This window comes from Ceratosolen solmsi, unplaced genomic scaffold (genome assembly GCF_000503995.2).
Source record: "Ceratosolen solmsi marchali unplaced genomic scaffold, CerSol_1.0 scaffold28, whole genome shotgun sequence".
Lineage (NCBI taxonomy): Eukaryota > Metazoa > Arthropoda > Insecta > Hymenoptera > Agaonidae > Ceratosolen > Ceratosolen solmsi.
This window is the reverse complement of record NW_011948429.1, coordinates 2,994,441-3,017,259: the sequence shown is the minus strand read 5'-3', so window position 1 is coordinate 3,017,259 and position 22,819 is coordinate 2,994,441. Positions and strand designations below refer to the sequence as shown.

At 36.2% G+C, this 22,819-nt stretch overlaps 2 protein-coding genes across 2 annotated transcripts in view; one reads left to right on the top strand and one right to left on the bottom strand.

Moving 5' to 3' along the window:
* Positions 1 to 736, top strand: part of LOC105363780 (zinc finger protein 519) — a 7,262-nt gene extending 6,526 nt beyond the window's left edge. Inside the window, exon 6 of the mRNA XM_011501552.1 lies at positions 179 to 736. Coding sequence (XP_011499854.1) covers positions 179 to 595 — 417 coding nt within the window. The 3' untranslated portion in view covers positions 596 to 736. The remainder of the gene's footprint in view (positions 1 to 178) is intronic.
* A 15,789-nt stretch (positions 737 to 16,525) lies between these two features.
* The window catches only part of Dmtn (transmembrane and coiled-coil domain 2 protein Dmtn), a 20,507-nt gene continuing 14,213 nt past the window's right edge, over positions 16,526 to 22,819 (bottom strand). Inside the window, exons 7-11 of the mRNA XM_011501670.1 lie at positions 22,134 to 22,178; positions 21,228 to 21,310; positions 19,443 to 19,846; positions 18,302 to 18,702; positions 16,526 to 16,774 (exon numbers count right to left, since the gene is read on the bottom strand). Coding sequence (XP_011499972.1) covers positions 16,618 to 16,774; positions 18,302 to 18,702; positions 19,443 to 19,846; positions 21,228 to 21,310; positions 22,134 to 22,178 — 1,090 coding nt within the window. The 3' untranslated portion in view covers positions 16,526 to 16,617. The remainder of the gene's footprint in view (positions 16,775 to 18,301; positions 18,703 to 19,442; positions 19,847 to 21,227; positions 21,311 to 22,133; positions 22,179 to 22,819) is intronic.

The window sequence follows — 22,819 nt, the reverse complement described above, 5'->3', positions numbered from 1 at the left end:
ACCACTACCACAACGACTACCACTACCACAACCACTACCACAAACACGACCACGACCACGACCACGACTACGACCACTACCACTACCAGGGCCGCTACGACGATCACGACCACTACCACTAACACTAACACTACCACGCTATTATTCTGTATTAACCCGAGCCCTCGTTGATTGGCAGGTCTGCGGTAAAGGATTCCTCACGAGGGTCGATCTCAAAATACACTCGACGATGCACACCGGTGAGAAGAGCTTCAAGTGCGACCTCTGCGGCAAGGTGTTCGCGAGACGGTCCGCTCTGCGCTGCCATCGGCGCTCCCACACGGGCGAACGACCCTACAGATGCGAGGTCTGCGGCAAGACCTTCACCCAGTTCAGTCCAATGGCCATTCACAAGAGGCTGCACACGGGCGAGCGGCCCTACGAGTGCGACGTTTGCGGCAAGGCCTTCGTCTCCAGGTCGACGATGATGTGCCATAGGAAGAAACACAACGCCAATGAGAGCTCGGCCGAGGGCAAAACGGCCAAGGAGGAGCTCGGGCAGAAGGAGGCGGCCTTCCGGGAAACCCAAGAGACGAGTGTACCCGTCGCGGATTAAGTAAACGCGTCGATTGTCACGATGACGACGACGACGACGACGACGACGACGACGACGACGACGGATGTCTATGTTCTTGCCGGAGGTGAACGTTCACATTAAATCACTTCCATTCGCATCTGCGAAATAGAGAGTTTGTTGTGCGTGCGCGCGTGCGTGGGCGTACGTGTCTGTGTTTTAAAAAACTATCTTTTCTAAATGCTCTCGTGGCCGATTCTTTCTCTTTGTCATCGTCCCTGCCACACAAATTTATATGTATATTTTTCACTTACGTGGCCAGAGTTCTCGGTGCGGAAATTAATACACGGCTGGGGAAGCGCTCGCGAGAGTGACATCATCCCAGACGTGCTTCAATCATTTTACCGACATTCGCAGATTTTAAAAATGAGTTATTCTGTCGGATAGCGAGCGGCAATTTCTTTTTATTCTAAGCTAACCGGGTGGTAAAGCAGCTCGATCGACATTGTAAAGGAATCCCTTTAACACGTTTTTACGTAGATCTAAGCGCTCACTCTGTGTGCGTGCGTGCGCGCGCGACCGTGTTTGCGTTTGTACGTCAAGCTTTTCAATTCACCAATGTTGTAAAGAAATTATTTTTATTTTCATGAATAAACATTTCGATACGGTTATCGAAACTAAATATGATAACTTGCACAGTATCCAAGAGCAATTGTTTCTTAAATTAAAATTCTTTTAATTTTCATCCTTACCGGTGCATTATTGATTCGTTCGTACGAGCGAATCTTCCAATCTTAACGTATTGATGACTTTTTTTTTTTTTACGAAATCAATATTTTTCTAAGCGTTTTTTGATTTTATAATTCATGGCGGGATTTGGACTTTACCGAGCAAGCAACCGCTATGAATATTTTTTACTTGAAAGGACATTAAAAAGGGCCGAAGACCCGATGTGTTAGTCGTCGATATTGCGATAATTGCACGAGAAAGATAATAAAATAATTTTTGTTTCTTCTTTTAATCGTGAAAGGACAAAATACTTGAATTTTGTTAATGTGCTGAAAGTATAGATATTAAGGTACTTTTGTATACCATATAAAAAGAATTTGTATATATATATAGGCTTCTAAATTAGAAGAATCATTGTAAAAAATTGCCATCCCGTGAGTAATAATAATAGGCAAGGAAAGCAGTAGACGTTTATTAGAATTTCTTTGTTCTATATGTATATACGAAATAACGCACAATGTAACTCATCGAACATCGTCTACTACATTTCTTCATTACCGCCTCAGTGCATCGTATTTTATTTTATTCGTATACGCGTCAGTCAATCGGTAAAACATGATTAGAGTATAATAATGATAACAATTAATAATAATAGAATCACGATCTTCAATAATTATAATCCATATTACGCCTGAGACTGTTCGTAACGATATTCTGTGCACAAACAATAGCCAAGTGTAACTTGAAGATGAGTTTGATTTTATCGCAAAACAATATTTCACCAATAGTCATCGGACAATAATAATGTAAATGAAACATTTTTGTCTTTCAAAATAACAAAATGTCACAAAGCACACGGTCGACTTACATTTTAATTTACCTTTGTATAGAAAAAAAAAAAAAATAAAAAGAAAAATAAAAAAAATAAATAAATAAATAATAACAATAATGATAGTAATAAAATAAAATAGAATGAAATGCAAAAGATAACTAAATAAGTGGTGTGTGCCTCGAATTCACGATTCAAACGAAATGATAATAATTTTATCGAAAGAATATTTGTATATACATACTTTACTTTTAAAAGATTAAACGAATCTTGTAATCAAATTGAAAACAATAAATCTAGCTACCGCTATATTTTATTCTCACAATGGGAAATATTTATTTGTATTCAAATACGATTATATGTACTTTTTATTTTTACTTTTGTACAATCAATCGACAGCCATGTAACAGATCGACTTTTCTACTAAATTCAATGAATGTTTATATCTGTGTTTATAACATATATCCTACGAGATTAAGATTCACCGTATCGAAAAAAATAATCGAATCTTTCGCTCCAACAAAATTTATAATTTGTACGAGAAAAAACAATTCGTAACATTGCGTTGATTATTAATATTAAAATTTATAAATAAATGTAAATGCATTCGTTTAAATTATTACACGATTAATCATGTAATATTGTTGTTAATCTCCATTAAATTAATTATTCCACTTGGAATAATGTATCATTCGCCTATCATACCGTCGTAATTCAATTACACAATCGTAATACAACAAATGAATAATCGATTACGTTGTCCCAATAATAATCCACCGAGCTGCGTAAAACCGGAAGCCAGAATTTACATAAATTATATGTATTCTATGAAGCTCTACTGCAATTAATGTGAAAAATAAAAAGGTCGAGCGATCTTTCTTATCGATATTTCTTTACGTCATCGCAAATTCTCTTCTCTCTTTTACTTTCTTCTTTTCAATAGTTGCGCTTGGCTACGAGCTTATCGACCACGATCGCCTGGTTTCTTTCTACATAGATCGGGGCCTCCCCACATCGATCCAATGACCGCGTTAACCTCGGCGACGCTAGCGATTAGATGCAGTGATGCAAGGAGGGATTGCAAGGCGCTTGCGGAATTGCACAATAATTCAATGGCGATTAACGAGCAATTATTGAGAAATAACGCGCGGCACGAACGTCGAATTTAAATTGTTAGACGCGCGCACTCGCTCTATTATTTATCCCTCCTTCGTCTCGCGTCCAATGAGGAAACTGTCATTTTCACTCGGAATCAATTATCTTCGTCTCACCTTTTTTTTTCGCACTCACATTGATTGAGAAATTTAATACGCTCGAGCTCGAGGATTTGTCAGGCCCATTATCGATTTCTCCAAGGCAATCCTAACGATCATTCTATTTCAGGGATTTTACATCTTGCAAGGATAGTTTAAATTGCCATAGAATATTTAAGATTTTCCTGTCTATGATAGAATCGTCGCGTCGAGCAAAATAGGAAGGAATTGGTGATTTTGGCAATTAAGCCGTTAATTATAAAAGCTGTCGAATTAAAAATCTTTGTATTTACTAAAGAAGAAGTTACGTTGTCGGAGATACGCAATTTGTGCAAACAATTTAAGAGAAATACGTGTCGTCAATAAATATTCTATTGTAACACTATCTATAAGAGATAATATTATAATATATTAAAAATTAATTTCGATAATTTGTTCTTTAGTTTATTTACTGTATATGTGTGTGTGGGTTTTTTTTTTTTTTTTTTTTTTTTTTGTTGTAATTGTCATTTAATATTTAAAATTTTTGTACCACACGATTGATGGGAATGTATTGAGTGAAATAACGTCGAATAATTCAATAATAAATGAAATTGGGGAACATAATGAACCGTATGATGGCAAATTAAATCTTTAAATATCCTTGAGAAATTAAAGTCAAATCTATCATAAAATTAAATTTACTCAAACAACATTCTTTGAATTTCTCTATCTCGTTTTATACGCAGCGAAGAATATTTGTCAAACCCTCCCATCGTCGTCCCACCGCAAGTGTCGCCAAGTGTTGCAAACTTAATCTATTATGTATTAAAAATGTATCATATTCTATCGCAGCTAAACTAATAACTTCTTTCATTAGATTAATACAATATTCCATTATAATTTAATAATGGATGTAATAAAAAGGAATAATAATAACTTTTCTCAATGTTACAGGACAATAGAATGACTTTTTTGTTATTTCTTTAAATTCGTTGCAAATAAGAAAAGTTTTTTATGCAATTACATAGTAATTTTATATTTGTATGACGTATAATTTAAGATACAATGATCAGAGGATTTAATCACATTATTTGTTATGTAATGAAGATGATGTGAAAAGGATGGGATTACAAATTAAAGTACACAAGTAATTTTCTAAAAATTCGCTTTTATTTGTGACAATATTTATTCGAATAACATACGCGACATTTTACAATCGAACGCCAAAGAAACGTACGTGCGTTTAATATATATCTATCTCTCTCTCTCTCTCTCTCTATATATATATATATATATATATATATATCCATACATGTAAGCACGCATGCATACGCACACACACACACACACACATCTATATACACACGTACATACGCATAACACACACATAAATATATATATATATATAGTATGTACGTATGTGTGTATTTTGCAATTATTCGTTTAATTGTTTGATAGGACGATAGTAACATTTAATTGCACCTGCCGTCATTTTATTTATTCTTTTCTTACGAAAAATCAATCTACGCTGCACAACTCTAATCTGATATTTATCTATCTCATTCGAAATATTCGCGCGATCGAACGCTTTCTCCGGCGTCGATGCACACAATCGCGCAAAATAACTTTATTATTAATTCTACCGTACACTACGTTTATTGGTTTCTTTCTCATGCAGGGGGCCCCTTTTCTACTTTCTTTCTAAACTAATCGCATATCTTCACTAATAATCGCATAAGCTTATACTCACTGTGGTTTTATTTTATCTTTGTTTTGGCTTTTTGTTGTTGTTGTTGTTGTTGTTGTTGTTGTCTCTTGTCCTTTGTCTATTGTTTTTTTTTTTTTTTAATTTTTATTGTTTGTTTGTTTTTCTTTGTTTTAAAGATTTTATGTACAAATAGTTTAATGGAGGAACATATAGGAAACGAAGATAAAGTATATAGTACGAATCGACTGAATTACACAAAATACAAAATATTTCCATCGTTGTCATCGAAAACTATAGAAAGAATTTTATATTTTGCATTCATATTTTGCATCGAGTGTCAACAATTTTAATACATATACAGACGCCCGAGCGTATATACAATAATACACGTATATATAAATATGTTCATACGCGTGTAAGCAGCTCGCGCGCATGCACACACACGCACACACACACATCCGCATCCGCATCCACACGCCCACGTATATATATATATATATATATATATAATCTTTCGATGATTAATGAAATAGTTTTGCCTTAAAATGTTATCAATGCGATATATTTCTTTATTTTCCTTGGATAGGGTCCATCTTATTTCCGATATTATCAAAATAATCGAATATCCTAAAAACGCAAGTGAAACGAGCGCAACTTTCCTCGCGAATTTCGAGACACTCAATTACGAGATAAATAATTAAATAATTAAATTTTAAAACGCTCCTTACGCTTTATACTTAATAAAAACTACTCGCTCGACAATTAAACGTAATTAAAGCTCTTGGACGTTAATAACATAATGAAGCCGGGCTATAATTTATCATCGACTCGTTACATTATCATCGAACAATTTATCACTTGAAACAATAATTGAACGGCCATCGATCAATTGATACATAACATCTCAATCGTATAAATAAATGATTGGATAATATTCAGCTTACGAGGCTAAGGAAAGTGTTGCGAGTATGACATTGGTGTGTACGTAGCGTATAATCGAAGCTATTTCAAGGGATCCCTGCTTCGCATCACCAAAAAGCACCGTGAAATGATTATTTGCATTTATCATATGTTCGTTCGTGTGCGCGCCTGTTGTGTGGTGTGTGGGAAGGGAGGGCGTGCGCGAGCGCGTGCAAACTCGGGCGCACATGGGTTGATTGGAGCGAGTGAGCGTGCCAATGTCGCGGATACTTGGGAATTCCGCGCTACTCCAGGGTATTCGACAGACCGAGACGCATCGAGAAAGTGTCGATTGGCTACGGATCATCGGACGCAAAAGCTGCCATCATCGACAAGCTTCCACGAGCATCTCGAGGCGGAATTTTTGCCATAAGTAAATCCAAATCCAAAAATCCATCGATTTACTTTTATTATTTAAACGAAATTTACATCGAAATGCATTTGACAATTATACTTTGCTCCTTTTTTCATTTTTTTTTTTGTTTTGTTTGTTTTTTGTTTTGTTTTTGTTTTTGTTTTTGTTTTTGTTTCGTTTGTTTGTTTTGTTTGTTTTGTTTGTTCATCTTTTCATTACTTTTGTTCTTCTTCCTTCATTCGTTTATTAATTAATTTATTCAGCTTATACATTATTATAGCTTAACCGTGTCTTTCTTCAGCGCGTCGCTTACTCTATGTACATGTTTATACGCATAAGCGCGGATATAAAATTTTCCTCTTATTTACATTCAATGCTTTCGATCTATGACGAAATGCATATTGGCTAAAACGCGCAAATATTTATGATTTTCGTTCGTACTAACTCAACTTCAACTCGTCGCTACACGATTAACAAAAGGATTTCCATTGAATTTGCAAAATCACTTGAAAAGTAATTGAATTCACCGACAACATTTCGAACACACGACTGTGGGCATCTCACACAGTACGTCCGACGTTCGATTCTAATACACGACACTAATGATTTACAAGCGATCTAGAGGATTCTCATTGGCTACGCATCTCAAAGCACGTGGCGTGGATGGAACAAAAATCTAAATTACTCTTACAATGTGTTTGTTTAGCTTTCATTACTAAGTGCGTGGGATAAATTTGGTTAACGGAAATGCGATGGAAAACTTTCGTTACGAGCGTGCATCGTTGCTACGAATGATATGATCGATAATCCAGAAGCAGAGCTAATGAAAAATTAGAGAAATACGTCATAAATTCTTTGTCGAATGGGGATAAATTAAGGGAAAGGTAGACCAGGCGGAATGGTCGAATGAAGATGAAGGAAAGGTTTACGAGGACGGAACTATACTACTCGGCAAATAAAATTGAAGAGTGCAAGTGCGCGATAAGCGGTGAGAAAAATAATGGAGGGGGATGAAGTGGGGAAAGCCGAGATGAAGAAGGAATCGACGAGCAATAGTATCCTAACGTACCGTCGTCCTTTAGATCGCTCGATTACTGCGAATCGGCAATAACTCGCACACATTTAGAAATCTGCGGAACGATTAGGCGAGGGAGAGAAAATTTGAATAAAACAAAACAAAAAAAAAACAAAAAAAAAAGCGCTAGAGGGAGCGAGCCGATAATAAGTTTCATTCTATCAGCATCAGCGACTGGAAAGTAGCTTCTCGGTGTTCTAATATCACATCGATTGCCGATAAGATGATTAGATGAACAAATCGATGAGATGAACAAATTCTTCAAACGACGTTCGTATTGTTATACATATTTGCATACATTCAACTCATAAATTTGGAAGAATATTTCACTTGAATTTCAAGAAACGTAATGAACGTCTCGTGATAGAAATCTTTATGCAAATGTGCAGATTTATCAGAATTTTTGGTGACAGAAAGAGGCAAAAAAAATAAGCTTCGACCGTACGCTTCCCGCGTACAAGCCGCAATTCGAATTCTCCCGATTATTATTATAATTTATTTATTATTATTTATTATTATTTATTTTTTATTTATTTATTTATTTTTTTTTATTTTACGTTTGGAGTGAAGAAATCGATCGTAATGAAACGATCCACGGACCGACCATTGTATACCGACTCTCAGTCCATTTGCGAGGTCCATTAGTTAGGCTGCGCGCTCTGATGGTAAAAGGCCCTCCCCACCCATAAGCATCCACCAATCCCCGAAATAATATTTACATCTAATGGTAAAATTGATTAGTCAACAGTCGACATATTGCGGATCATCGTATAAAAAAAGAAGGGGGGAGGGGGGAGGGGGGGGGAGCAAGAGGAAAAAAAAAATCATAATTGTATAAATCGATGAAAAAGTGATTGATTCGAAGTATCGTAAATTGCCAAAACATATTTACTCGACAAATGCTTATGGAGCGTTCGCTCACGATAGAATGTAACTTTTGAATTTTATTCCACGTTTTCATGAGTGAACCTAGGCAGACAATTTTTCTAAAATTGCACATCAATCTTCCATTGCCTTCTACAACATTATTATTTATCATTCACTCAACTATTCCTTTAACAAAATGAAGATTTTGTTACAAAAACGGCCTATGTATATAGCATTATCTGTAATTAATTCTCATCTAAATATTCATAAAATAGAACGAGATGTAATATCCAATGTGTAAACTATTGTTTATTATTCACAGATAAAAGTCATTGCGATCGTTGGTTATAGAAATTTGAGCAATCGGCTATAAAGCAGCACAACTATTTTAATGATCTCATCGATAGACACACGCAGACCTAACCAATCAATTTTTACGAGCGTGAGAGAGAGAGAGAGAGAGAGAGAGAGAGAGAGAGAGAGAGAGAGAGAGATAGCATAAATGTATATAGTTATTGTTGTTTTTCTTCATCTTTTTGTTTTGTTTTGTTTTTTCTTTTTTTTTGTTTTTGGTCATTATCTATTAAAATTACTAGGAACAAATATTTTCTTAGCCATTATTATTATTATTATTATTATTATTATTATTATTATGTGACGGGCTATTAGAGCGAAGATTCCATCGGATAGGAAAAGCGTGGCAATAACGGCGTCAAGCTGCATTCAAGTCAGAGAGCGAAAATTTTTAAAAGACAGCCTCGACGTGGATTCGTATCGATCGGTACATCGAGCGCCGCTGCAAACGAGAATTTCGAGAATTTCAGCATCCAATGGATTAATGGGCTCGAGCGAACGAGATGCAAAGTCTAGTTGATGCTCGAATATACGGCAGATATGTATTAGCTTCGATCCCCCATCCCATCCCATCCCATCCCATCCCATCCCATCCCATCCCATCCCATCACCACTAACCATCCATCCTTATCACAATTCCAAACTCTGGCCACTCGTCGCTCGACAAATCCATCGATCGCAACCAGCGAGAGAGACACGATAAACAATAAACAAAAAACAAAAAACCAACGAGCGTAATTACAGCCTCGAGATGTGCTACTAGGATGGTCAATTATTATGGACAATTACGAGACGAGGATAAAGTATTCTAATAGACGTTCGTTCGAGAAGTGCATTATCAATTTACCATTTAAGAATTGCGTCGGGACGTTCGAGTCAAATTGCAATGGAGGAGTCGATAGTATCACGGCAATGAGCTCGAAAACTCAAAATATCAGCCGTAATTAAAGTGGCGAACGTCGCGTGTAACTGCGATTGATGATGTCTCGTCGGTCGCGAATGGACAAGGACAGCAGTCAATCATCGATTGTCAGGGATGCCCCCTCTCCCGCTTGTCATCCCCTTACCGTCCACGAAACTCCAGCTTGCAAATGTTATGTGCATACGTAATCGTCGATCGAGGCTTCTTCGAGATAGGACGAGATTGACCAGAATCCCATTGGGTCGCTTTCGGTGTGGACAGATGGTATAATACTTGTTGGGCCTTTTGGCACGAGAGATGGAGGTCCGAAGTGATCGAGGCGTATTATCGCGTTCCTGGCATTCGCTCTTCTCGGAGTCGACTCGCTCGCCTCTCGCAACTTTCCACCTCATCTACGCCGTTTTTGTTTTTGTTTTTGTTTTTGTTCTTGTTGTTGTTATTATTATCATTATTATCATTATTATTGTTATTGTTATTATCATTATCATTATCATTATTATTATCATCATCATTATCATTATCATTATTATTATTATTGGCAGGGAGGTTGGCTCGTGCTCGCATCCGAGCCGTTAAATATTAATTATCAATGGTCGATATATTTTATTAATAAGCCAGCTTTATTGTTCGTTCGATAAGACCTCGGCCCAAATTCAATTGGCAATTTCACTAACGATTATTAAACATTAAACAGCCGACCGCCTTATCGTAAATTATCATTGATTACACTTAGGTAAATGGACAGCTTTGTCTAATCTAAGCCAGCCGAGGTTTATCTGTGGAATCCTCGGATGAATGCCTCTACAGGAATACAATATTCTAATCTAATAGACAGTAGTAATACAATAATATAATTGATGAAGAAGAGTAAGAAGAAGAACCTTGCAGTCGTGACGTAATTATCGATTAGAAGGACGACGAAAGGATATTGACAAAGACGATGTAGCTCACACCTCTTGTTCGTCTTGTTCCGTTTCGTTAAACATCCACGTAACGATATTCCGTTATATAATAATTGCCTCTCTCTCTCTCTCTCTCTCTCTCTCTCTCTCTCGTCTTGTCTCGCTTGCAAGCTACGAGGATATAAAGAATTTGATAGTCCTCGTATGTGTAGCGATGACACTTGTTGATGGCTACGATTCGCCAAAATTTGTTCGTCCCTTAATTAAAATTATTATAGGCATTTCGATCGACTTTCATCCCTCCCTTCTCCTCGTTCGTCTCCTTCACCATTGCATCGTGATAATGTCGTTTTAATTATCGTTTCTCTTACTATAATAGCGGGAATGTTTGTACTGTCACGCATGCCGAAAGGATATTATTCCTCGTTTTGCGGCGAAAAGCTTTTATTTATACGCACATTGTTTAAGAATAAAAAACAAAATAATTACGATAAGCTCGCCAACCAGCTGATCAGTTATCAGTCTTTTTCTCATTTCATTGTCTGTTTCTTTTTTTTTATTTGTTTTTGTTTTTGTTTTTGAATAATCTGCCATTGTCAACATGAATTTAAAAAATTGTATACAGCAAACAGAGAAATTACAAAGGCGCGATTTTCCTCTCTGCCGAATGATGAATAAATGTTATTAAACTTAATAAGTGATATCTTCGATCGTCCTCAAGTCTTTAAAACGCATATCTTTTTTCAATAATAATAATAATAATAATAATGATAATAATAATTAACCATTAACGTCAATTGCAACTTACGCATTTATTAACCTAACCATGATTCAATGCATTTGTTGTAAATGTAGATTTCGCAAGAAATATGAACGGTTATATAATTATAGTAGCTAATTAATAAAGATATATATATATAGTATATATAAAAAAAAAAAAATATATATATATATATATATATATATATATATATATATATATATATATTATTTTATTTTTATTTATTTTTTTTTTTTAATTTTTTAGGCTCATTACGTATACGTAAACCTTCGCTCGCGGAGCCTCGGAACACATCGTTTAGTTCTCTCGTTCGAACTGGTTAAACGAAAACTAACGCTTTTCACGCAATGGAAATTTCTAACGAGGTGCTCCATATTTCTCTTTATCGTTTAGAATGACGTGAAAAGTAATGGGTTTGTCAGTCAATGGCGTCAGGAATCGGCGGCGTTAAAAATGTTCGACTGTCGTGCTTGTGCCTTGATTCTTCTCCCTCAAAGCTTGAAAAATCAGTCACGCAGTCGGGGAGAAAGTCAAGCTCATCGTCGAGCCATGACGATTAAAGAGTAACACAAGCCGCGCGAAAGCATTTTGTATAAAATATGATCAAAAAGCGCAAATATTCGACAGCGAATGATAATTAATGACGCGTTTAATTAATCAACGTTCCGATTGGCTCTTTTATCTCATAAGGACAAGATAATTGTCGGAATTCTCTTATAGGCGCAATGTAATCTCGCGTAAATAGGACATTTTTTATTCATCGCGCCTAAAGTGTAAAGTGTAGTAAGCCTGTCGTCAACCCGCGTTCCTTAAATCATAGACGCGTTGAGCGGATGACTCCCGCGGTAATAATTAATGGAGTTAGCTCCTGGGCTCAGAGTGACTGCTTGTGCTGCGACGCTTTTACCCCTCAAGGGAATAAAATTTTTAATGGAAAAGTGAGACATCTGTTTTGCGTCCCGAGTTCACTTGTTGTCTACTTGTTGAACGCGCGTGCTAGCGACTTATCATATATCCTCTCTTTTCATTTCTTTTAATGTTTAACATCCTCGAGCGTACAATTATATTTACACATAATTAAACGTCGTTGTCGGTAGGTAAGTGGATAATAAGCGTTAAGCGCTAGAATATTCTCGCGATACAAGGATGCCGAATGTCTAAAGGATTTTAGCTCTCTCGTCTCAATGGCGACTATCAATTCGACAAACATCGTAAGAAACAAGTAAGAAGATCATCGCGTATACTTTAAATCGCCGATAGTGTGCAACTTGGCAGTTATGGTTAATCGATCGAACGTACGTCTAACACGACGGAGAGATTAGAATTTATGATTGAAATAGCCTCGAAGGAGTATTGAGGAGAAACCGATGCAAATTGGTAAATTGAGAGCGAGAGACACCGATAATGGTACAGCAATGTAGCATTAATAGTTACGAAATGAAAATCGATAGCTAAGGATGACCTTAGTCATAAAGTCGAGACAATTTTCTCTTTTCTCTTAATGACTTAAAAGCTCACATTTGCATGGAGAGTACGTAATGAGCCTCCGCTGTAAATACTTTAAATACTTTAAATATACGTGGAGCATTGTGGGAGAAATGAAAGACTCGTGTAAGAGACGTGAGTAGGTTAGTGTGCGTGCAATAAACGACGCGAGCTTGTCATTTTCGAACATCTTCGGTAGTTTTCCTATTTTTCGCGAAAGCACGTGCCGCAGATTTTTCGTACTGTCGGGATCCCATTTTTCCCTTTTTTTCTTTTTAAAGCAAATTGACTTGACGAATGATCGTAGAAAATAATCATAATACGTACACAGCGACGCCGTAAAATACAAACCGACCGAATGGTGTAAACCAACGTAATATTCGAGGAGGGAAATGGAATTGCTCAACGCAGTCGACTCTTTTATTAAAATTTTACGTAATTTTATCCTCGTAGTCTTTTCATAGCTTTCTCTTTTGATTTTCTTTCCTCCTCCTCCTCCTCCTCCTCCTCCCCCTCCTCCCCCTCCTCCCCCTCCACATCTTTGTTTTTCTTTTGTTTTTGTTTTTGTTTTTGTTTTTGTTTTTTTTTTTTGAACTTTTATCGTTATAACCAAGTTTGCTATACCTAAGTTTTACTTAATTTACGGTCGTTAAAAATTCTACTCGTACCTTTAAGCTTTTTCAGCAGGGATAAAGCAACGAGGAAGAGACGACGTAACTTTGTCAAAGTTACATTATAAATTTGGAACTTGGATTAAAACAAAGAGGTGCGGCAACAACATGGAGGCAACAGCGGGACATTAGACTATAACGTGATTTTCTAAGCAATAAAAGGAAATGTGTCATTATGTGATTATTCGTTACAAACTACGACAATTTGGCCTCTAATTTGCTCTGCCTCTAACGATCGGCCATTGGACAACAAATTCTAAAGTCATGCTACTTGACAATATTATATTTTACATAATCCGAATTAGCGTATGACGTGCAATCACTCGTATACACTTATTCACGAATAATACGTGTTTATGTTAAGGCGTCCATGAATTTTCGTTGCGTATATATTTTTCTTCTTTTCTTTTCTTATCTTATTCATTATTCTTTTTCTTGTTTATTTATTTGCGGTATTCATTGAATCGACTGGATAAATTGGAATTCTAGGGCAAATCATCGTAAGACCGAAATTTATCAACACGAGTGCCATCAATGGATTCGATTGTTTTATTTATTAATTGTCGAAAACTTGTCTGCGTTTTCACGAGAATTTCAAATAAATGTGATGAGATTCCCGATAATATGAATGCATTGAAAATTTTAGAGATATTTTAATGGAAAATTTTATCCCGTTCGATTAAATGATTACAGCAAAAAGAACTAACAACTTTTTGTTTTCTCCAGATTTTTTTTTTAAAGACTATTGCCATAGATAATATACATTTTTATATTTGTGTGCGCGCGCGAGGGCGTGAGTGGGTGAGTGCGTGTATAGATGTGTATTTGTCACTTTTATAATGTACTTATATTCTAATATATATATATATATATATATATATATATATATATGATGGTGACTGAACCGAATTATTCTTAAAATGCTACTTTGTTTCACAGTTCTCAAGTTGCAATTTTCATGAAATTGATTGACATTTAATGAATCGATATGATGAATGTCATTTAAAATTAGTTCTTAATTGGTTATTGATAAACAAAAATTAGCCTCGCGAATAAAATTTATGATTTCGACACTTTATTGTCCTTCGATATTTCAATTTAATTATTAAAAAATGAGACTTCTCTGAGCTTATGTTTAGGAAGAATTAGATTTATGATTTATAAGTAGAAACTTATTTATAATTAGAAAAATGAGAATTGTATTTTAGTTATATTATATTCATTTTTATTATGAAAATGTCGTTGATAACTTATTGTAATATAATACTTATGTGTAATTTATTAACATACAATTTATTTTATAGTAATTGACGGATTACTTGTTATTTCTGTAAATTTTATAAAAACAGTCTTTGCATTAATAATAGAAAAACATATGATGTGTGTGTGTGTGTGTTTTGTTTTGTTTTTTTTTTTTGTTTTTTTTGTATTTTTTTGTATTTCTTCGTATTATCAAACGCACTCGAGCATTGATTTTTGTGAACTATTTTAACTTCAATATTTATAAACATTGGCAATTAATATTATTATTGTAATTGTTAGCACATTCATCGAGTACAATACATAAGAGAAGGAAAAGTCTCATTTTTTATTTTCTTTCTATGCATTAACATAATTATTACTTTGAAAAAAGAACATACATAAAAGCATGTATAATGTATAATGTCGTCTAAAGGAGTCAACTACAATATAATTAATTAGCCATTAAGATTAAATGAATATTATAGAAAAATATATATATAAACGCCTATTTCAAAACCGAATAATAAATAAAAAGAAGACAAACAATTTCAATTACAATAAAAGATATACAATACAGGCTAAATAAAAAATTTATTAAACATATAATGATAAAAAATTCAATGCGATTCTATCAAATTGACAAATTCGAGTTTGACCTAATAGCGAAAATATTTCTTTGCTAATTAGTAACGATCGTCTATAACTGATATATTTTTCAGTGTTCGATATTTAATAATAAATTATACAAACAGAATGAAAAAAAAACAACAAAAAACTAATAATAATAATTAAGAAAGAAAAAAAGGACTCGAAAATTTGTATCTAGAAGTGAAAGAATTCCATTACTTTGAAACAAATACTTTGGTAAATAATTATTACTTTGTGCATTTATGTTTAATTGTTATGGGAATCGAAAGCCTTTTGGGTCATATCATCGTATACATTATTTTAATGACAAAGCACGATTTACTTAATAAACATGTACTCTGGTTTTTAGCTTCCGTGACCTAATTATTCAGGTTATTCGTCTCCTTATTTAATCGAAGCATTCAATTTATTAGGCAACATCGATCATTTATAGATTCCATTCGATAAAATCAATTGTATCGTCACCACAGTATCATTGTCATTATTAGCACAAATGTAATTTAACGATAATCCATTGGCTTAATTTTATCAAGACTTTGACATTAATGGGAACTTTTGTGGCACAATAGCCGTGAAATATTGAGAAAAATGAGTCGCAATAAGTGCTTGAACTATGTGAACCATGTGCCATTGAAAGATAACGTAATGAAACGAATATGTCGAAAAGCCATGCAAATAAAGTAACGGTAATGCTCTTGATAAAAATGACACTGTCCTTGTCTATTAATAAAATTCTATTGTATAATAATATTCGAATAAATACAAGGCACATGTCAAAGTAAGGAAATCTTTCTGCCTTCGCTTACTGCGTGCACGTGTCGCTGTACGTGAACGCATTAATTATCTAATCACAAAATTTTCATCTTCAATCTACATATTTATAATTTTTTTATAGGTGCTGCCACGGAGCCCCGATGGATGTTCGCGATGAGAGAGACGAGCGACAGATTGATACAGAAGAGAAGGCCGGGGAGTGAGAGGGGAGGGGATGAGGGAAGGGGATGGGGACAGAGGAGGAGGAGGGGGAGGAGGGGGAGGGAGATAGGTGGTAGTAGTAGTAGTAGATAAGGAAGATAAGCGGGAAATGCGGAGAGAGAGATAGCGAGCCGACCTCTTTTACTCTTACTCGTTTGATCTCTTCGTCATTTTCACTCACACGCTCACTCGCTCGCTCACTCTCTCGCTCGCTCTCTCTCTCTCTCTCTCTCTCTCTCTCTTTCTCTCTCTTCGTGTACTCCTCTCACGCCTCCTTGTCGCACTAATTTATTATCACCTCCGGGGGTTAACAATAACGAGGAATGCTACTTGACGGCAAGCGTCCGCTTAAGGTGGCGCATTAGATGACTGCCGACATCGTGGACCTCGGGCCACTGCTTCAGCACGAAGACTATACCCAGGACGACGAAGGTCGTCGTCAGTATGCGCACCCTGCACATGAAACAATGGGGCTTAGTACAGCTGAAACAGACGCGGCGAGAAACACCGGCAAAACGGAAAAAAAAACATAAAGAAGGAGAAATGCGTGCAAAATCATAAGACTCGTCGGACGGGAGATTAACGATGCTGCTCTCGCCGATCGATGATAAATTGTCTTTTACGAGATGTCGAATATGAAATAATCGTGCGCTCGACGTTAATTGTTCTTTGTCCTTTTCATCGTGTCGCGCAATTATTTCAATTGCAATGTGATGAGCGATCGATGCCGATTGGTGCAACTCGAGATTCTTTCTACAATTGGAATTCGGTCTTATTCGTTATTTCTTTATTTTCATTCGATTGTTTAACACAGGGCGTGTGTCGACAGGTTTTAACGTATGTTCGAGGGATCGAAAATTATTATCAATGCGGCTTATAATCGATTTGGCCGTACAATCGATTTACCTTTCACATGTTTGGGGCTTGATTGGCTCGCGACTAGTCCGATTGACTCTAATGACATAAACATCGCTAATCAATATCGCCAACAGACAGAAAAGCCCATTTTCTCTATTTTATAAGACCCAATTCCATTCATATTATTCTTATTATTCTAACGATCAATGATTAGAACAATTATTAAGAATATTATGCATCAACGTCCAAAGTGCCATTGGTGTATTTTCAGCTTAAAGTCAATCTACATAACGTATTGATAATGGATGTAAGTATTGGTCGTTAGATGTATACATGCGCACGGACGGCGACTTGTAATCTAATCGAAGCAATTTGTCGATCATTTAATAGGAATTATCGTTAATTAACGTCACGAAAATCACAAGTTGAGTCGATGACAAAATGTCTCGAAAAAAAAAAAAAAAAAAAAAAAAAAAAAAAAAAAAAAAAGATAGAAAAAAAAGATAAAAAAAAAAGGGGAAAAAAAAGGGAAAAACAAAGGGGAAAAAAAAGAGGGAAAACAAAGGAAAAAAAAGGAAAAAGGGGGGGGGGGAAAGGGGGAAAAAAGGAAAAAAAAAAAAAAAAAAAAAAAGAAAAGATGGAGTATAATTATGTAAGATAAAACGCGAGAAAAATCAGCGCGTTTTGTATAAATTTCACGAGAACTTTCTCCCAAGAATTCTTCAAGCTCGATATGCAATCTCGTTTTAATGGAACAGCGAATAACAATGCTTATAAATGTAATATAACTAATCGAGTATCGTAAGGTTAAGTGACGACTGAAAGCACTCGACACCAGTGTATCATTGCAATTTAGCTCGTCAATGCAGCTTCGTCAAAAGTGAAATATTTTTTACTTTCGATACAGCCAATATAATTGTCGAATGGTAATACTCTGGCGGCTCAAAGTATTGAAAAACGACGCCTGATTGACGCGTTCTACAATAAAACAGCAACTCGAAAAAACGAGTATAAAGGATAAAGCGGCGAGATAAAGTAGGAGACGCCAAGCTGAAAATGTACCAAGGCTCGCTATTAGTCATCTTAAGGAGTGGGAGAAGATTGGCGGAACGATAAGAAGGAAGATGAAGCTTAGAATAGAAGTTCTCTTACCTCGTGCGAAGAAACGGCATCATGATCCCAGCACCGGTCGCCACTAACAGTAAAATCACTTGCAAAACCGTCAGTACGACGTTTATGAGCTTAACCACCAGGGCTCGGGCGTTGCTATTGTCGAGGCCCTCGAGGGTCACGTACTGCTGGTGCTGCTGCTGCTGGTGCTCCATCTTCCATATTTTCGTCTGGCAGCTTTCCAGCATCTCGTGTATATCACGCAATCTGTCTTCGCTCTGATACTGCACCTTCTCCTCCATGTCCGTGATCGTCTGCTTCAGGTTCTCGATCTCGTTCTGGTGTAGTTCCGTAAGATCGTTTATCTGCTCCTCCAGACGCTCGCAGCGGAATCTCTCCTCTTGGAGGGCGTGCGACAGATAGCTCACCTCCTGTTGTATCGTCTGACACAAGGATTTTAATGTCTCGTAAGTGCTCGACCTTTCTCATTACATTTTGCCTCACTTTACATTATCAAGCTCGAGCTTGCGCAACTCGATAAAACGACAAACTACGCCCCATCAATTCCATTACTTAATTATTATTATTATTATTATTATTATTGTTATTGTTATTGTTATTATTATTATTATTATTATTGTTATTATTATTATTATTATTATTATTATTAACGAGTCTTGGATAAGGATGCGGTAAGATTGGTAATGGACAAAAAGAGCTTTGAGAAGGTAATTATTAGGTAATTATCGATGCAATGCCGTTTGACTTTCCGAAATTAGCCGACAAACGCGATCTACTAATGCACGATCGTAATGCCGATAGCGCGAGGATAAAAGCTTCCCAATTCACTCGTCAGGAGCGGACGCCAAAAATTTGCGGAGTTATCTTGTTTAAGATTTAAAACTCCCCCATTTGAAAATTATCTTCTCGTTTTCTTTTTTAATGGACGCTAATTATAATTAAATTGAATTTTTTTTTTCTTTTTTTTTTACGCGCAGTGCGGATCAAGATTTGGCTTCGAAGATCGACAAAACAAGGTGAGAGGATAGAACGAGGGACTTTTGCTTTTATAGTTTGGTGGTAGGCTCGATCATGTGGAGTACGAAGGTAAAGCGAGGGAGAAAAAAATGTAAGGAAGTGAACTGCCGCGTCGAGGTCGGAAAAATTCGAGTAATGCACTCACCTTGAACGCCTCGAGCTTTTCCCGGAAACGGTCGAGATTCTCCCTGTGGTCCTGCAGCTCCGCGAATATGGACTTGAGGCTGCAGGGTCTGCTGCTCTCGTGCGCGCATGCGTGGGTCTGACCCCGACTTCCGGGTCCGCTCTCGCTCGTCACGCTCGAGCACTCGGAGCCCTCCTCCGAGGGGAACTTCATGGTCGTGGGCCCGGGTCCTCCGGCGCCACCGCCCCCGCTCCCAACTCCACCGCCACCGCCACCGCCGGCGCTGTGGTTGGAGCCGAGGCTGCAGCCCCCGGGAAGGGTCGCCGAGCCGTGGTGGACCTTGCCGTTTTCCTCCTCGACGCTGCCGCTATCACCATTGTTACCTGTTGCACGCGGTGTATCGTTTACATAAAATGTCGAGCCATCTGCGATCAAAGCACAGGGAGGGTCGGCCTGTTAGAATTACAGAGCTTATCCAATACAATACCCAGCTGATAAAAACAGAGACAGAGACAGAGACAGAGACAGAGACAGAGACAGAGACAGAGACAGAGATAGATAGATAGATAGATAGATAGACACTCGCACACGCGCGCGCACACGAACACACGCGTGCGTATGAGACGAGAGGAATACAGAGACGATGATCAGTTTGCGCTTTCGTCGTTCGTTACTATTGACACTGAGAAGAAATCCTAATATTTGGTGAGTTGGCCGTCAAATGTGACATCCGAAAAATCAAGCTAACGAGATCATACTCGACGTTCCTTTACCGAGCAAATATTTAACTAACGCGAATGACATTTATTGCTTGGATACTCATTGACCGATGGCAGATACTCATTTTTGTTTTTTTGTTTTTTTTTTTTTTTTTTTGTTTTACATTTTGTGCAATAAATACGTTTTGCTTTTACCCGTTGCTTTTCAGTGCCAAAGTTCAACGACATCAATTTCCCGGCAATCGATGTCACGCACTTTCTATTTTATATCGCGTGTTAAACGACTTTAAGGAATTTATTTATCGTAATACGGCCCTTGCGAGGCGTAAGGCTTGATCGATAACTTAATTTATATTAAGGATGAAAGACTTTCTCTAATGCTCCATTAAATAAATGAACGAGCGATTGTGACGAATAAAATGCATGTAATAATCATGAAATGCCGAGAGTATCCATAAAACGTTTGGCGAAACGTTAAAACTTGCGCTTTTAATATTGAACACTTTAATCGTATCAATTGGATGTCGAGAACTTTTAACTTGTTCGTAATGTTCGTAAATTTTTGCCATTGGATAACTGTAATTAACGGCAAGCAGTGAGGAAAGTGTATAAACATGAGTTGTAAACCCAAGCGGTTAAGGTGTTAAGAGTGCATAGAGAATGACAACAAATTTAAATAGAAAAAGTGAAATATTTTCAAGCGTGTTATACTGAATTGTCAGTGCCTTTCCTTCTTTATACTTGCGTCTATCGACTAACGGATGGCAGCGCAAAAAGGCCGATAAAAAGTGTTAGATTGCGGCAGGTATCAACGGGTGATTACGAATATAATTTGTAAATGCAGAGTGTTGCTACAACAGCGGTGAATTATTTTCTTATAATTTTATTGAGAATATCAAAGTGTGTAATATTTGTATTTTGTAGCTGTTTGTGCGAGGCGAGTTGCGACGATATAACAAAAAAAAAAACAAAAAAAAAAAAAAAAAAAAAAAAAAAAAAAAATATGAAAAAACAAATAATAATACATTATTTTAAACAAACTCGTGATGATTAATCGAAAAGGTTACCAAACCAACCAAATACTTACGTGATATACTATTTATGTTATCGGCACTGCCAAATTTATTTTTTATCAGATGAGCGAACTCCCTTGGCTTTGACATCACGCTTCTACAAAATAAATTTTACTCGTGTTATTATAAAGCTACTCTCTCTCTAAATAATTTTTCTTTTTTAATTTATTCAATTTATGTTTTTTTTTTTTTTTTTTTTTTTTTTTTTTTTTTTTACGTAGATAAGATTTACATAGAACGAACGGGCTCTATTAAGTACATGGACTTAAAAATTTTTACAAACGAAAATATGAAATTGGAAATAATGTAGGAAATTATATGTAAACATTAATCGTCGACTTATGAATTGTGCATTAATTTAATCGAGTAAAATTAATCTTAATATTGGCACATTATTAAGGATTTTATGGAGATAAAAATAATGAGAATGCACAGAATTCATTAGTTATGGGTTCGTTAAAATTAATTTAAAGATAAGCAATTCTATTTATAATGATCGTTTAATTATTACTCTTTACGTATTGTGACAATAGGGCAATAAATAGGGATCGCTCGATATTTTAAAAAGTATGCATTGTTCCGCCATGGAAAGTTAGTAAACCCGCGAGCTGCGAATAAATTGAACTATCTTTCTTCTTGATTCGAAACACGTATTTTAGGTCATGTGGTCGTGTAGTGAAAGTCGATACTGCATATCGACTAAGCCAATCCACTAAATCTAAATTGCCGTATTGTAAAGGTATATAATTTTTTTTTATTTGAAATGACAAGGGAATACCGCTATTTACCAAACAAATTGCAATATTTATCATTACAACTCTTGGTTTTCGCGTGACAACAATATTCTTCGATATCTCGAATTTAACGGACGATACAGGGAATAAATAAATTAATATAACTTTTATCATACTCAAACTTACCCTGAAAATCCTGTTATCCCATCACGTATATTACCACCCACATTTCTAAATAAACAATAAAAGCATTTGAATAAAAACATAAATTAAAATAGGCGGTTGGGGGAATTGGCATGAAACGAATTTGTTGAATTAGATAAGCCGTCTCTTCGTTTAAGCAACGGCTTAAATTATTTCATTCGCAATTCTTTTTATTAATTATCTTTATTTAATAATTGCTCACGCCGTTGATTGCGCGTAAAAATGAGAATGAAAGAAATTTTAGGATATTTTATTGTTCGGTGATTTCTTTTACAATTTCAATAATCAATCTTAATCGTCTAGGAATAACTCAATTGCGCTTCGACATTCGCGTATGACAAAATTGAAAAACTAAACAACTTGTCATGTATTACGACTATGCATTATCCTGAATTTCAATTTGCCACTCTTAATTATGTTTTGTCACGCTTCGCTTTCCATTATCCGTTAAAGTAAAAGTTTAGTACACAATTGCGCATTCTCAAGTCAAGATCAGCCCAACGGAATAATAATAACACATACAGCCATCCGGATTAAAAGAAAACGTAAAGACGATACGGTTGCGCGAAAGCCTGATGGTTTTGGATCGGGGTGGCGATAGGGGATGACGGTGGTGGGTGAGTGGGTGAGTGGGTGAGTCGGTGGGTGGGGGTGGGTGAGTCGGGGGG